This window comes from Myotis yumanensis, unplaced genomic scaffold (assembly GCF_028538775.1).
Source record: "Myotis yumanensis isolate MYYU_CA2020_CCGP unplaced genomic scaffold, mMyoYum1.0.hap1 SCAF_7, whole genome shotgun sequence".
NCBI classification, from domain to species: domain Eukaryota; kingdom Metazoa; phylum Chordata; class Mammalia; order Chiroptera; family Vespertilionidae; genus Myotis; species Myotis yumanensis.
In genome coordinates this window covers 15,771,220-15,788,834 of record NW_027223758.1, presented here as the reverse complement: position 1 = coordinate 15,788,834, position 17,615 = coordinate 15,771,220, and the positions used below count along the sequence as shown (strand labels likewise).

At 38.5% G+C, this 17,615-nt stretch overlaps 1 protein-coding gene across 3 annotated transcripts in view; it reads left to right on the top strand.

Annotated features, from left to right (window-relative positions):
* The window catches only part of KIZ (kizuna centrosomal protein), a 125,752-nt gene that overhangs the window by 86,013 nt on the left and 22,124 nt on the right, over positions 1-17,615 (top strand). For all 3 annotated transcript variants that reach the window (XM_070421423.1, XM_070421424.1, XM_070421422.1), the window contains 2 exons: positions 3,085-3,250; positions 4,142-4,207. In XM_070421423.1, coding sequence (XP_070277524.1) covers positions 3,085-3,250; positions 4,142-4,207 — 232 coding nt within the window. The remainder of the gene's footprint in view (positions 1-3,084; positions 3,251-4,141; positions 4,208-17,615) is intronic.

Here is a 17,615-nt window from a genome sequence, read left to right as displayed (position 1 = left end):
TCCTGACTCTATAGAATTTGTTTTAGACTACAAAACGCAGACCATTCCTTGTTTGAATTTGACTTTTGTTTCTGTCCTTGCTTATCATTATTCGCTGCTCCTTAGGGACTTATATTGTAGATTTTTTTATGATGGATGATAACCCATTGGGGAGATCTGCTGTTCTCTTTGTTGGCTCCATGGCCAGTAGAGTCAAATCAACCATTCTCATGTTGTAATTTGATAACTCATCAAAATTCTTATAGATATAAAATTCTTATCTTTGAGAAATTATAGAATTATCTTATAAGGTGAGTCCTTTTATAAATTTCTCTATCAAAAAATAATAGAAATCCTAGAAATATGTATAGTAAGTAATGAAAATAAACGAGATAAAATATACAAAGTAAATGAAAACCTGCAGTATGCTCACCACTTTATTACTTCACTTTATTTACCACCATGGTTTTAAAAAAAATAGGGCACTATTGGCTGTGGTGTTACTCTGATCAAGCATACAAGGAGTTACTAGAAGGATGTTTTCAGTATTATTAAAGCATTTTATTCTGTGTTCTTTTGAAGCCCAGCTCAGCTAAAGCAAAGGGGGTCTAATATGAAGGGGATATGCAAAACAGTGAGATATATTGTGTATCATAAAGAAGAGACTAGTGGGAAGTTATATGAGTCATTGACAAACCAAAAGTTTTCATTGTCTACAAATTCTTCAATAGAAAATGTGGAAAGCTTCAGCAGTCCTCTATCAATTTTATTTTTAAAACTAGAGGCCTGGTGCACCAAATTCTTGCACTCAGGGGGTGGGGGATTCCCCAGCCTGGCCTGTGCCCTCTCACAGGCGGTTGGGAGAAGAAACTTCAATGAGTTGCTCACTTAGATCTCCCCAAAGAGATAGGCCCTGCCCACCCATCCAGGGTTCCTCAATGGATTGCCCCAAAGAGGTAGGCCAGAGCCAGGGGTCCCACCTCTGCGCTGCACTGAGCCGCCGGGACCCGCCTCCATGCCGCCCACACAGTGTCAAGTCCCCACCCACCCGCACCTTGCCACACACACAGCCCCACCCACCCGCCTGCGCCCGCTGTGCATGCAGCTTTCTAGTGATGGATTGTTACAGCGTGAGGACATCATAGTGTGAGGGCGTGACGACCACATAGGCTTTTATTAATATAGATGTGTGTTAAGACAGTGGCTATCTTGAATTCATGCCAAGAAATTATTAGTTACAGTTGTTGCATAAGGTAATATGAGGGAGAAATACATATTTGAAGTGCTCTCAGAAAGATTGAATTATTTAAAATATCAGAAAGAAAAAATTATAGCTTTATAACTACAGAATTTTGGTCAGTACTTTTTGTTCATATTCTAAAATGCTTTTCATATACCCAGGATTATTGGACACACAGAGTGGGAACTTAATTCTCCTTGGGGACAGCCTAGATCAGGATCTAGAAATGAGGCATGCCAGGATGGTATATATGGCAGTCAAAGACCTGGTACTACTCTTCACCTCTTTTTTCTGGAAGATTCTAGAAGCAGGTGCAGAGCAATGGTTCTTGTAGGCAGCTGAGATTGGGGCTCTATGGGAGCCAGCCCTGAGCTTCACGGGAAGGACACTATACTGAACCCCAGTCTGCAGATACAAGGATACTGTGCAGATCACCCCAACAGAGACTTGTCACAACTGGAGTAAAATCCAGGGATCACTTTATACATGTAGAGGAATCCCAAGGCTAACTTGAGACTAAGTCCTTTGGCCAAGGAGACTACAACTTCTTAAATACCCTGAAATCAGCTGATCCATCCTCTAGGATAGGCCAAGGGCCCAGGAAGCCATACAGTCCTGGGGAGGGCAGAGGGCAGAGGGCAGAGGGCAGGAGTATGTTGCAGGAATATCAAGGCTGATGATGACAGTGGCTGTGTTTTTCAAAACCAAACTTACAAGGTCAGATCTTCCATGTTCTGCCTCAGTGATTCTCCCTGTGAGGACATTTTCCCCTTCTTTCATGTTAATTACAAGGAAAGATTATCATCTTCCCTCTTGTTTACTGGAAAATTCTGTTCTAACTACTTCACCCTTGGACTAACATGACCTGTGAGGCTTGGTCCAGTTCCATTCTTCATATTAATGTGTAGAATCTCACCTCCCTTTCCCACAGATTGTGTTGGACACTGCACTGTAATTACTACTGTTGTCAGATACCAATGAAAAGTAAGCAGCTCATCAAAGTTCCCTCTCCCAACCGCCTGGGCAAATCACTTCTGAGTAAGAAGTGAGAAAGAAACATACTCTGGCAGCAGGACGATGCTATCATTGGTGGTTTTACTCTTGTTACCAGCATATTTTTAAGAGTGCTGACCTGCGAATTAAGAGATATTAACCTATCCTGTTAATTGCCACTTTTTCTCTACCTCTTAATTTGGCTGTGACAAAATCTGTGCCCACCTCCTTGCCCAGTACATAAGGTGATGTGATAAGACAGTTCAGTGCCTTTTGAAAACAGTAAAACAGTATAGTGGTTAAGTTTCCCAGGCTTCCCAGCAGACTTAGCAACAGAGCAACTTTATTCTTGATTGAAGATTATCATTTAGAACAGTTCTGTTTTTGCTTAGTGACTCCTCCTCAGCCACCAAGTTTTTACGCAATTTTCCCATTTAGGGGAAGTCCGGGGGTCATTTATCTGTAGAGGAATGGGGATACCACGAGGTCACATTTTTCCAGATCTCTTTCTCAAACCACTGAAGGGCTCATGCAATGAAAGAGAAAATCTTGGATAAACCAACCCAGATTAACAGAGGCGGTCGCATCTCATACACATATTTCACAGGTAGAAAAACACTTCTGCATAAGATTCAGTCCTCCAAAAGAAAGTATTATTTCTAATGTAAGTTATTACAAAGAATTAAATTCTGCTGGAAAATAATCAGATGTTATTCTATCTTGAAGACATTTTAATTTCAGTTAAATGTCAGAAAGCAAATTAAATCCTAAGTAAAGCTTAACCTAAATTGTATTTGAAGATTGGGTCTTTGAGACAAGGGGAATATAGCTACAGTTTGTTATTTCTTTGTGCTTTCTTTCAAACACTGTAGGCAACAGCATTATTGAAAAGAGCCCCTACAGAAGAGGGTGAAGATAGGTCGGCCATTCACAGTAATGAATCATCTTGCAGCTTGCCATCCATTCTGAATGACAAAAGTGAAATAAAGGAAGCAAAATACGCTCCGTGGTTCAACAGAGTTCTTACCTGGGAACAAGGTAACTATTGTTAAAGGGTTGGTCCACAGCAAAAACCCATTCAGAGTCAACGTGACACCTTCTTTCTCAGGGTGTACCTATAAAATAAAGGGGACGAGAGAATACCTCTGATTTTAATATGCATAATAGGTTGTTTGTTTTACATACCGCCTTTCTATAAATATATGATTTTGTTTAGTCTCACAGGGATAGGAAACCTAATTGTAGGGCTGCAGTGTTACTGAATTTCCAATAAATTACGTTTTTATAAGTTATGAAATCTTAACAAAACTAATCACTGGGCAGTAGGTAATTTTGATCATCCTACAAAGATGAAGATGATTACATTAAAATGATTCCATAAAGTACTGTAAAGTTTTTGATATCACTTAATAGAATTTACTCATAATTTATAAACATTCTTTTTAAGGTTGTCTTTATAACACAGTATTATAAAAGTCTAAACTGATGAATATGAATCAATGAATTTATGCCCTCTAAAATTTTAGTATCCAGAAATTGACTATTTTAACATTACTATTAAAATATGTCAGTAAGCCACTATAGTGGTATTTCCAATACAGCAATGAGTTACTCAGGATGTATTCAGAAGTTGATATACATGCACAGAATTTAAGACTCACTGTTTTAAGCCCCCTTCAAATTTGATAGATGTCAGGCTAAATAATTTTTTCATGAAAACATAGAAATACCTTAGTTTTAGAAAAGTTTTCCTTTTAGAAGGAACAGTACTATTCCAGGCAAGAAATAAACTGGAGGATTAAAAAAAAAGGAGGTGGGGAGACAGTGAAAATAATAGGAATGGTAGTTTTTAAAAAAAAATCAAACAAAGGCCTAGTCCATAAATATAACCCTGACATACATTTTTATTGTCATGTGTTTGATTTTTAGAAGTTTCAAGCGCCTGCAGAGATGAGAGCAAGGAAGAAAGCATGGCAGCAAATGTTCCAATCACAGGTAAAGTTATGGTTGCCTAAGAGTTGCAAACACAGAATTCAACCTTGTTATATAATCAGTACATTCTAGGTTGGTGATATGTGAACTCCACTAAGAGGATGTATTTTTGACTACCACATGCTGGAGCAGGAGAGTAATTATAAGAGCACATAATTATAATGTGCAAACTTAACGTTAACACAAGCTAAGGTGGAAAATAACCGTGTCTATTGAATTCTTCATAATCATGTTATACATTTACACATGCGAGCATCCCCATCACCTAGCCTTTCAGCACCTGCGTCTGTGAAAGGGTCAGTCTCCATGGGGAACACCCGGTCATTATATGGTAAACTACAGATGTTTCTGAGTTTACTCTTTTCTTTCCTGTGATAATTGAATGTGTGTCATTAAAATAAGAGCAAGGGGAAAAGTACCAGACAGGAAGCTTGCTTGTGCCTCAGTTGCAAAGCCTGGTTGATAAATACACAATTTTAGCAATAAGGCTTCATCAAGACTTATTAAGTTTTCTGCACATGTATTAGGCTTATTAAGATGAAATCTGAATATCATTACTTTTTTTTTAGTTTTAGAATATCAACAGCAGCAATTAGTATTCTGAACAGAATTCTATTTGTCATGCATCTAAATTTAATAGTGCCTTGTTTTTTAAAGTGCTGTGCTACTTCATTATAAATTCAAAGGTCTGACTTTAAATATTTATACAAGTAAATACACCATTGCACCAAGGTACTGAGGCACGCATCTGTATGTATTGTAGTAATGTTGTTTATATGCAGGAAAGAATGGCTTTCTTTTATGGCAGTACAATTCATGGCCTGATGATTAATTTTTTAAGCTCATGTTTCTGTGATGAACTCTGGTTTTGAAAAAGGAGTTTATAGTAGAGAAATTATTGTGTGTATTCTACATCAGATAATATTTCACTCCAAAATGCAGAGGTTTCCTTTTCTTTTAAATATTTCCCAGTTATATATTTATTGCCTTCTTATTCTTCATTTTGAGAAAACACTGGTAAAGTTCCCTCTATTTTTTTAATGGATTTTTAGAGAATGGGGGGAGGGGGGGGGGGAGAGAGAGAGAGAGAGAGAGAGAAAGAGAAAGAAAGAAATCGGTTGGAAACCTCCCCAAAATGCCCTAACCTGGGATTGAACCTGCCACCTTTTGATGCATGGGATGATGCTTCAACCAACTGAGCCACACTGGCCAGGACTTTAATTTTTTTAATAGAAGTGTTAATGATCCCAAACTACAAATAACCAATAAGTTATTTGGATGCTTTTCCCTTGCATTTACCTATGAATGCATAAGTATCTAATAACCTCTGAACTTATTTCAATTAAAAGTATAAAAGCTTATTAGGAGAAACCAGGAAGTGGCTTCATTGCCCATTCCTACTTGTCTTTTAAGTATTATTTTCAATCATCCCCTGCTGCGAGTAGATGACTCTCCCAAAAATTATTGCAAATGTTATTATCTCATAAAAATTTTATTGAGGTATAATTGATATCTATGGCACTATGTTACTTTCAGGTATACAGTGTAATGATGCAATATATGTACACATTGCAAAATGATCATCACAGTAAGTCTAGCTAACATCCATCACCACACAGTGTTACAAATGCTTTTCTTGTTGTGGAGAACTTTTAAGATTTACTCTCCTAGCAGTGTTCAAATATGCAATACAGTATTATTAACCTCAGTAACCATGCTGTTCATTACCTCCCCATGACATTTATTTTATAACTGGAAATTTATACCTTTTTTTGGCCTTTCAAAATGTTATGTTTTAATTACAGTTGACATACAATACTATATTAGTTTCAGGTGTACAACATAGTGCCTAGACATTTATATAACTTGCGAGGTGATCACCCCTATAAGTTTAGTATCCATCTGACACCATACATAAATATTACAATATTATTGACTATATTCCCTAAGCTGTACTTTACATCCCTGTGACTATTTTTATAACTATCAATTTGACTTTTTAATCCCTTTCATCTTTTTCACCCATCCCTCAACTCCCCCCATCTGGAAACCATCAATTTGTTCTCTGTATCTATGAATTTATTTCTGTTTTGTTTGTTTATTTATTTTGTTTTTAGATTCCACATGTAAGTGAAATCATATGGTATTTGTCTTTCTTAGTATGAATTATTTTACTTAGCATAATACCCTCTAGGTCCATCAATGTTGTTGTAAATGATAAAATTTCATTCTTTTTTATAACTAAGTAGTATTCCATTGTATATATGTACCACATCTTCTTTATCCATTCATCTATTCATGGACACTTAGGTTACTTCTATATTTTGGCTGTTGTAAATAATGCTGCAATGAACATAGGGTTGTATATATCTTTTCAAATTAGTTTTTTCTGTTTCTTCAGATAAATACCCAGAAGAAGAATTGCTGGGTCATATCGTAGTTCTATTTTTAAATATATGAGGAACCTCCATACTGTTTTCCATAGCAGCTACAACAATCTGCATTCCCACTAACGATGCTTAAAGGTTCTCTTTTCTCCACATCCTTGCCAACACTTGCTGTTTGTTAATTTACTGATAATAATCACTCTCACAGGTGTGAGGTGATATCTCATTGTGGTTTTAATTGTCAGAAAATATGTACCTTTTGACCCCTTCGCCCATTTTGCTCTCTTCCTACCCCTGCCTCCGGCAACCAGCAATCAGTTCTCTGTGTCTGCCTCATAGAATCCTATATAATAAAAGGCTAATATGCAAATTGACCCTAAAGGAATGACCAGTCGCTATGATGTGCACTGACCACCTGGGAGCAGACGCTCAACGCAGGAGCTGCCCCCTGATGGTCAGTGCACTCCCACAGGGGGAGCCCCACTCAGCTACAAGCCAGGCTAATGGCTGCAAGTGCAGCAGTGGTGGAGGGAGCCTCTCCCGCCTCCTTGGCAGTGCTAAGGATATCCGACTGAAGGCTTAGGCTTCCCTTCCCCAACAGGAGTGGGCCTAAGCTGGCAGGTGGACATCCTCCAAGGGCTCCCAGGCTGCCAGAGGGATGTCTGACTGTCAGCTTAGGCCCGATTCCCAGGGAGTGGGCCTAAGCCAGCAGGTGGACATCCCCCGAGGGCTCCTGGACTGCAGGAGGGTACAGGCCAGGCTGAGGGACCCCCCCAAGTGCACGAGTGCACCTGGCCTCTAGTTTCTTTATAAGAGAAGAGAAAGTTAAGTACCAGGATTTCAAAGCTTCCTTCTCATCATGCAGAAAGAGATATGATGAGCCTAGAAGTAATAAGAGCTATTTGCCATTAAAAGTTTTAAAGAAATTGCAATTCCAACAACCTGTCATTGGTCTATCAATAGTTAGCAGTTTGCCCTGGCCAGTTTGGCTCAGTGGATAGAGCGTCGGCCTGCGGACTCAAGGGTCCCAGGTTCGATTCTGGTCAAGGGCATGTACCTTGGTTGTGGGCATATACCCAGTGGGGGCGTGTGCAGGAGGCAGCTGATCGATGTTTCTCTCTCGTCGATGTTTCTGGCTCTCTATCCCTCTCCCTTCCTCTCTGTAAAAAATCAATAAAATATATTTTTAAAAAAATAGTTAGCAGTTCTAATTTTATTTATTTTCTAAATTTTATCTTATTGTTAACAGTATTACAGATGCCCCCCATTTTCTTCCCTTTGCCAACCTCCAGCCAGTCCCCACCCCATCCCAGCCTTCACTGCATTATTGTGAGCGTCCATGGGCTGTGCATATATGTATATAAATTCTTTAGTTAACCTCTTCCCCACACTGCACCCCTGCCCTGCTTCCTTCTGTTTTGTTTGTCAGTTTCTTTTGTTCATTAGATTCTACATATAAGTGAGGTCATGTAATATTTTTCTTTCTTTGACTGGCTTATTTCATTTAGCATAATAATTTCCATGTCCATCGATACTGTTGCAAAGGGTAAGCGATCCTACTGTTTTACAGCCTCATAGTATTCCATTGTGTAAATGTACCACAGTTTTTTTATCCGCTCATGTACTGATGGGCACTTGGGCTGTTTCCAGATCTTAGCTTTTGTAAATACCACTGCTATGAACATAGGGGAACATATATCCTTTCTGATTGGTGCTTTGGGTTTCTTAGGATATATTCCCAGAAGTGGGATTGCTGGGTCAAAAGGCAGTATCATTTTTAATTCTCTTAGGAAACTCCATATTATTTTCCACAGTGGCTGCACCAGTCTGCATTCCCACCAGCAGTGTATTAGGGTTTCCTTTTCTCCACACCCTCACCAATACTTATCATTTGTTGATTTGTTGATGGTAGCCATTCTGGCAGGTGTGAGGTGATACCTCATTGTAGTTTTAATTTGCATCTTTCTGATGATTAGTACTTTGAGCATTTTTTTCTCTTGGCCATCTGTATGACCACTTTGGAGAAGTGTTTATTCAGGTCCTTTGCTCATTTTTTAATTGGATTGTATGTCTTCCTTTTGTTGAATTTTATGAGTTCTTTATATATATTGGAAATTGACCCCTTATCAAGATGTATCATTGGCAAATATGCTCTCCCAAACCATAGGTTCCCTTTTCATTTTGTTGTGCAGAAGATTTTTCAGTTTGATGTAGTCCCATTTGTTTATTTTTTTCTTTGTTCTCCTTGCCCTAGGAGATGTACTGGTGAAAATACTGCTACGTGAGATGTCTGAAATTTTACTGCCTATGTTTTCTTCTAGAATTTTTATAGTTCTGAGACTTACATTTAAGGCTCTTATCCATTTTGAGTTTATGGTGTAAGTTGATGGTCTAATTTCATTTCTTTTTGCATTTACCTGTCCAATTTTCCCAACACCTTTTATTGAAGAGACTTCATTGAGAGAGAATCATTGAGCATGCAATCTGGTCATGTGCCCTGACCAGGAATTGAACCGGTAGCCTCCTGGTTCATAGGTCGACACTCGATCACTGAGCCACACCAGCTGAACTCATTGTATATTCTTACCTCCTTTGTCAAATATTAATTGATTATAATGGCGTGGGTCAATTTCTGGGGTCTCTGTTCTGTTCTATTAGTCTAGATGCCTGTTCATATGTCAGTACCAGGCTGTTTTGATTACAATGGCTTTGTAGTATAGTTTGATATCTGGTATTGTGATCCCTCTAACTTTGTTCTTTCTCAACAAAAGGAAGACATACAATCCAATTAAAAAATGAGCAAAGGACCTGAATAAACACTTCTCCAAAGTGGTCTTTTTTGGTTCCATATAAATTTTTGGAATATTTGTTCTAGATCTGTGAAGTATGCCATTGGTGTTTTAGTAGTGATTGTGTTAAATCTGTAGATTGCTTTGAGTAGTGAGGACATTTTAATGAGGTTAATTCTTCCACTCTATGAACACGGTGTATACTTCTACTTGTTTGTATCTTCCTCTATTTCCTGTTTAATGTACTATAGTTTTCCAAGTACAGGCCTTTTACTTACCTCCTTAGTTAAGTTTATTCCCAGTTATCTGATTTTTGTTGTTGCTGTTGGTAAATGGGATTTTTTTAAGTTTCTTTTTCTGAGAGTTCATTATTGGTATATAAAAGTGACATGGATTTCTGGGTGTTGATTTTGTATCCTGCTACTTTGCCAAATTCATTAATTAAACCTAGTAGTTTTTTAGTGGAATTTATAGGGTTTTCTATGTGCAATATTATGTCATGTGTGAATAATGACAGTTTTACTTCCTCCTTTCCAATGTGGATGTCTTTTATTTTTTCTTGTCTAATCACTGTGGCTAGGATTAACAGTACTATTTTGAATGAAAGTGATGAAAGCGAACAACTGTCTTGTTCCTGTTCTTGAGGGAAACACTTAGTTTTTGCCCATTGGGTTTGATATTGTCTGTTGGTTTGTCATATATGGCCTTTATTATGTTGAGGTATGTTCCCTCTATTCCCACTTTGCTGAGAGTTTTTATCCAAAATCGGTGCTTGGTTTTGTTGAATGCTTTTTCTGCATCTGTTGATATGATCATGTGATTTTATCCTTCATTTTGTTAATATAATATATCATATTTATTGGTGTGTGAATATTTTACCAGCCTTGCATCTTTAAAATAAATCACACTTGGTCATGGTGTATGATATTTTTAATGTATTGTTGTATCTATTTGCTAATGTTTTGTTGAGGATTTTAGCATCTTATGGTCATCAGGGATATTGGTCTGTAATTCTTTTTCCTTCCACTTCAATTCTTTTTGTAATAGTATGAGGAGAATATGTGTTGATTCTTCTTTCATTATTTGGTAAAACAGGTCTGTGAATTCATCCAGTCCCAGGCTTTTGTTTGCTGGAAGTATTTTATATTATTGCTTCAATTTTATTAGTTGTTATTGGTCTATTCAGGTTTTCTGATTATATTTTTTCAGGAATTTGTCCATGTCAACCAGGTTGTCCAACTTGTTGGCATATAGTTGCTAATAATATTTCCTTGCAATTTTTTGTATTTCTGTGGTGTCAGTTGTTACTTTTCTTGCATTTCTAATTTTACTTATTTGGGTTCTCTCTTTGTTTCTTGATGATTCTGGCCAATGGTTCATCAATCTTATTTATCTTTTTTTCAAAATATATATTTTTATTGATTTCACAGAGGAAGGGAGAGGGAGAGAGAGATAGAAACATCAATGATGAGAGAGAAACATTGGTAGGCTGCCTCCTGCATGCCCTCAACAATGGAGCATGCAACCCAGGTATGTGCCCTGGACAAGAACCGAACCTGGGGCCCTTCAGTCCACAGTTGATGCTCTATCCACTGAGCCAAAGCAGCGAGGGCTATCTTTTCAAAGAACCAGCTCTTGGTTTCATTGATCTTTTGTATTGTTGTTTTAGTCTCTATGTCATCTATTTCCACTCTGATCTCTATTGTTTCCTTCATTTCACTTCCTTTGGCTTTTCTTGTTGTTCCCTTTCTAATTCTTTAAGTTGTAGCATTGGATCATTTTTTTGAGCTTTTTCTTTTTATATATATACTTTTATTGATTTCAGAGAGGAAGGGAGAGGGAAAGAGAGATAGAAACATCAATGATGAGAGAGAATCATTGATTGGCTGCCTCCTGCATGCCCTCCACTGAGAATTGAGCTCGCAACCCGGGCATGTGCCCTTGACTGGAATCGAACCTGGGACCCTTCAGTCCACAGGCTGACGCTCTGTCCACTGAGCCAAACCAGCTAGGGCTTGAGCTTTTTCTTATTTCTTGAGGGAGGCCTATAATGCTATGAACTTTCCTCTAATAACTAGGCCCCATAGATTTTTGGTTGTTGTGTTTTTGTTTTCATGTGTTTTCAGGAAGTTTTTTTATTTCTTCCTTGATTTCATTGTTTAATAACATGCTATTTAGCCTCCATCTGTTTGAATGTTTTTGAGGTTTTTTATTGTAGTTGATTTATAGTTTCATGCCATTGTGATCCAAGAAGATCCTTGATATGATTTCAGTCTTCTTGAACTTGTAAAAGCTTATTTTGTCCTAAAATGTGGTCTTTGAAAATGTCCCTTGTGCATTTGAAAAGAATATATATCCTGCTGCTTTGGGATGAAATGTTTTGTAAATGTCAATTAAATCTATTTGATCTAATGTGTCTTTTAAAGTCACTGTTTCCTTGTTGATTTTTTTTCCAGTCTGGAAAATCTATCTGGTGATGTTAGTGGTGTATTAAAGTAATACAGTACTATGACTGTATTACTTTCTAATTCTCCTTTAAAGTCCTCCAGAAGTTTTAAAAATATATTTAGATGCTCCTATATCAGGTACAGATATATTTACCACAGTTAAATCTTCCTTTTGGATAGATCTCTTTTGTATTATTTAGTGACCTTCTTTGTCACTTTTATGGTCTTTGTTTTGAACTCTATTTTGTCAGATATAAGTATGTTATACCTCCTTTTTTGTGTCCATTTGTATGGAATATTTTTTTCCATCCCTTCACTTTCATCCTGTCTTAGTCTTTTGTTTGAGGTGGCTCTCTTGTAGACAGCATATATATGGGTCATGTTTTGATGGTAATAAATTCCTTTAGTAGACATATGGGTCATGTTTTATTATCCACTCAGGTACCCTATGTCTTTTGATTGGAGCATTTAATCCACTTACATTTAAGGGTATTACTTTTTTTAATCCTCACCCCAGGAGTGAGGCTATTTATCAGTTAATTTTTTTAGAGAGAGTGGAAGTGCAGAAGAGTTCTGGGAGAGAGAGAAACATTGACGTGAGAGGGACACATCAATTGGTTGCCACTGCTCACACTCCAACTGGAGCCAAGTATTGAACTTCCAAATTAGGTACGAGTTCTGGACTGGGAATTGAAGCCACAACCATTCAGTCCATGGTCTGATGCTCTAACCACTGAGCAAACTGGCCAGGGCTAAGGTTATTATTGATTTTTTTTTATTGCCATTTTTATTCTTTATGCCTATGTACCTCTCTCTATTTCTTTTTTTTTTTTTTTTTTTTTTCCTTAGTACTATCCTTTAGTATTTCCTGCAATGCTGGTTTGGTGGTAATAAACTCCTTTAGCATTTTTTAGGTCTGAGAAGCTCTTTATTTCACCATTAATTTTTGAATTATAACCTTGCTGGAAAGAGTAGTCTTGGTTTCGGATTGTTGCTTTTTGTTATTTTGAATACTTCATGCCATTCCCTTCTGGCTTGTAGTGTTTCTGTCAAGAAATCAACTGACAGCCTTATGGGAACTCCTGAGGTAACTGACTATCTCTCTTGCTGCCTTGAAGATTCTCTCTTTATCTTTGACATTTGCCATTTTAATTATGATGTGTCTTGGTGTATGTCTCTTGTGTTCATCTTGATGGCAACTCTCTATGCTCCTGAACTAGTGTAACTTTTTCCTTCACCTGGTTCGGATAGTTTTCTGTCATTATTTCTTCAAACAGTTTCTCTATCTTTTTTTTTTTTTTTTTAATATATTTTATTGATTTTTTACAGAGAGGAAGGGAGAGAGATAGAGAGTTAGAAACATCGATGAGAGAGAAACATTGACCAGCTGCCTCCTGCACATCTCCCACTGGAGATGTGCCCGCAACCCAGGCACACGCCCTCTACCGGAATCGAACCTGGGACCCTTCAGTCCGCAGGCTGACGCTCTATCCACTGAGCCAAACCGATTTTGGCCAGTTTCTCTGTCTATTGCTCACTTTCTTCTCCCTGTGGTACCCCTATTATGGATGTTTTTCCATTTCATATTGTCCCAAAGTTCCCTTATACTGTCCCCATGCTTTTAACTATATTTTTATCTCTGCTGCTCTGAGTGTGTTTTCTTCTATGTCTTCCAAATCATTGACTTGATCCTCTGCTTCATCAAGCCTGCCTTTAATTCCTTCCAGCGTATTTTTGATGTCAGATATACTATTCTTCATTTCCAACTGGTTCTTATTCATGGTTTCTATATCCCTTTTTATCTGATGTATTTCCTACTCAGTTTCTTGTAGTTCCCATTAATTTCCTTGTAGTTCTCACTAAGGTCATTGAGCATCCTTATAACCATTACTCTGAACTCTGTCTAATAAATTGCTTACCTCCCTCTCATTTAGCTGTTTTTCAGGAGATTCCTTCTTTTCTTTCATTTTGGGGTTGTTTCTTTTTAGTTGTCTCTTTGAGTTTGTTTCTATGTATTAGATAGAACTGCTATGACTCCCAGCCTTAATGGGTTGGCCTTTTGTAGCAAATATCTGTGAGACTCAGTGGAATGGTCTTCTTGAAAACCTGAGCTGGATGCCCTTTTGTGGGTTATTTGGGCTCAATTCTGACCACATCTAGCTGTTGTACAGGTGCAATAACCTCCTGGGAGCAGGTTGTGTGGGGTCACAGTAGGTAATCCTCTATTCCACAATACCCACTCACTCCACAGACTGGAACAGACCCTCTATTTTTTTATTTAAGGGTGGAAGGCAGTTGGCAGGGGGTTTTTTTGTTTTTGTTTTTGTTTTGTTTTTGTTTTTTGTAATGTTTTATGCACATTGTATGCCAGAATACTACACTTAAAGTAGCTTGGGAGACATAAAAAAACAACAACAGGAAAACCAAGATGGTGGCATAGGTTAACACCGGAGTTTGCTGCTCGAACAACCACTTCAAAAATACAGCTAAAAGACGGAACGGACATCACCCAGAACCACAGGAAGGCTGGCTGAGTGGAAATCCTACAACTAGAAGGAAAGAGAAATCCATACCGAGACTCAGAGGAGACCCAGTGCGGAGGTGAAATACTAAGGTGCGGAGTGCATGTGGAGTGGGCCGGCGGCGGAGGGCGAGGTTGTTGTTTTCAATCGGGAGGGAGTTTCAGACTCTGAGCTCCAGATCCGGGCGAGTCTCTAGGGACCCAGACTCAAATGGGAGAAGCGGGACTGTCTGGCTTTGGTCGGAACTTGAATGCCGCTTTCTCTCCTGGGACTCTGAGAGGCAGAGCCCCTGGGGATGGATCTGAGAGCAGCCATAACTGCTCGCTCTGCCCGCCCTGTAGATCCCCGGGGACCCGCCCCGCCCAACCCCTGCACAGAGGCATTTGCCGGATAGCCTTAGGCAAACGCTAGACTAGCACCGCCCTAGAGATCCAGCACGGAAGCTCTCCCACTGCAGACACAGCTGACTCTCATAGCCAGTTAGCCTGGAGGTCAATTCACCCCCAGTATTGCCGACAACAATCAAGGCTTAACTACAACAAGACTGCGCACAAAGACCATAAGGGGGTGCACCAAGAAAGCATAAAAAATGCGGAGACAAAGAAACATGACAGAAATGGAGGATATAGAGTTAAAAAACGCACTTTTAAGGTCTTTCAAAAATTTTCTAGAAACTGCCAATAAACTTGATAAGATCCTCAAGAAATCTAATGAGACCCTCAATGTTGTGATAAAGAACCAACTAGAAATTAAGCATACACTGACTGAAATAAAGAATATTATACAGACACCCAACAGCAGACCAGAGGAGCGCAAGAATCAAGTCAAAGATTTGAAATGCGAAGAAGCAAAAAACACCCAACCGGAAAAGCAAAATGAAAAAATCCGAAAATACAAAGATAGTGTAAGGAGCCTCTGGGACAGTTTCAAGCGTACCAACATCAGAATTATAGGGGTGCCAGAAGATGAGAGACAGCAAGATATTGAAAACCTATTTGAAGAAATAATGACAGAAAACTTCCCCCACCTGGTGAAAGAAATGGACTTACAGGTCCAAGAAGCGCAGAGAACCCCAAACAAAAGGAATCCAAAGAGGACCACACCAAGACACATTATAATTAAAATGCCAAGAGCAAAAGACAAAGAGAGAATCTTAAAAGCAGCAAGAGAAAGAAAGTCAATTACCTACAAGGGAATACCCATACGACTGTCAGCTGATTTCTCAACAGAAACTTTGCAGGCCAGAAGGGAATGGCAAGAAATTTTCAAAGTGATGAATACCAAGAACCTACAACCAAGATTACTTTATCCAGCAAAGCTATCATTCAGAATTGAAGGTCAGATAAAGAGCTTCACAGATAAGGAAAAGCTAAAGGAGTTCATCACCACTAAACCAGTATTATACGAAATGCTGAAAGGTATCCTTTAAGAAGAGGAAGAAGAAGAAAAAGGTAAAGATACAAATTATGAACAACAAATATGCATCTATCAACAAGTGAATCTAAGAATCAAGTGAATAAATAATCTGATGTACAGAATGAACTGGTTATTATAATAGAATCAGGGGCATAGAAAGAGAATGGACTGACTATTCTTGGGGGTAAAGGGGAGTGGGAGATGTGGGAAGAGACTGGACAAAAATCGTGCACCTATGGATGAGGACAGTGGGTGGGGAGTGAGGGCGGAGGGTGGGGCGGGAACTGGGAGGAGGGGAGTTATGGGGGGAAAAAAAGAGGAACAAATGTAATAATCTGAACAATAACGATTTAATTTAAATAAAATAAAATAATAAAATAAAAAAATTTAATAAACAAAAAAACAACAAAACTTTAAAACCATTTACTCTGTTCAAGCATTGCCATTCTGTCCTTGCCACCACACTTCATGTCTTATCCCCCACAAACTGTTATCTCTCATGAAGTTAATGTTTGAGGGCCTCATACACCTTGGTTCTGCTTAATACTAAGTTCTTTACCATCATTTCTTCATTAAATTTTTGTATTTTTTGTCATGTTATTTAGAAATTTGGCCTTTAGTAAAGTAAGGCAAATATATAGTTTGATTTAAGATAGATTCTGCCTTCCCATTTATAATACTTCTGTTGAGGCATTCCTATTTGTATGGGCTGAATTAGTTCTAGAATATTTTTAAAAAGGAATATACCAGAGGCTGTCCTCTGGGGGTTGAGGAAATGTGGCAGTTGAGCCTGGTCTTCGGCATCAGCCATCAGAGTCTGCTCTTTATTCCCTGATCATTTCTGCACCACTCTGAGCCTCTGTATTGGAAAAGCAGACATACATAGTACCTGGCAATATTGCCTTAAAATTGAAATGATGTCATGTGTGTGAAAATGTCAGGCATATACTAGACACTCATACATGTTAGTTGTTATTTCTAATAATATTCATCTGAATATTAGTAGTAATATTGGTCTTATGCACTAGCCCCACAATCACCAGCATTTCAAACCGTGACATCTAGTTAAAAGGAACCTTACAAAACAAACTCAAGATGGAAAAGAAGCAGGGGCAATTGGGGGTGCAGTGCCACAAAAAGAGTAAGCCTGAGATGAGTCCTGGAAGGGCAGCTGGATACTGCCAGCTTGTTTGTTATTCTGACAGCTGCTTGCCTTCTTGAGCTGCAATGCTACCATAATTCCTGGTAGACCACACTTCCTGATAGTACCACTAAATTAGTTTCTGCAAGAAATTCCCATTGTAGAACTCAATTGATGATTTGAATCCAGAAGTATGTTGACTTATAAATATATATTTATATTTGAAAAGAGTTCCATGGTACCTTTGGAACATCTAACTGGTCCCATGAAGAAGCCCTTAGAGAAAAATCTCAAAAAGCTGATGAAATGGCTCCTGGGGATCTCTCTGGTCAAGGCCCAACTGCTTCTGCCATATGTGCACACAGGTGAGGGCATTGCAGGGCTCCTGATCACCAGGTGGTAGTCCTCCCTTGATGTGCTGCCTTACAAGGTTGATGATCTGATGCAGCATTTCCCCAAATGTGTTCTGTGTATTGCTCCTCCCAAAAGACATTGCAAGGAATACATATCTTGTGGCTAAACCATCTGGTCTTTCTCCCTCTGCAGCATGCACCATGCAAAGGAGCATGGTGAAGACTTTTAGAAGACTTTCAGTAAATGAACCATTTAAAAGTGTGGAACCTAGAATCAAATAACAATTTGAAAATGGAATACTTTGTCTAACAGAAGCCAACAGAATTAATGTTCTATGGAACACATTTTGGGAAAT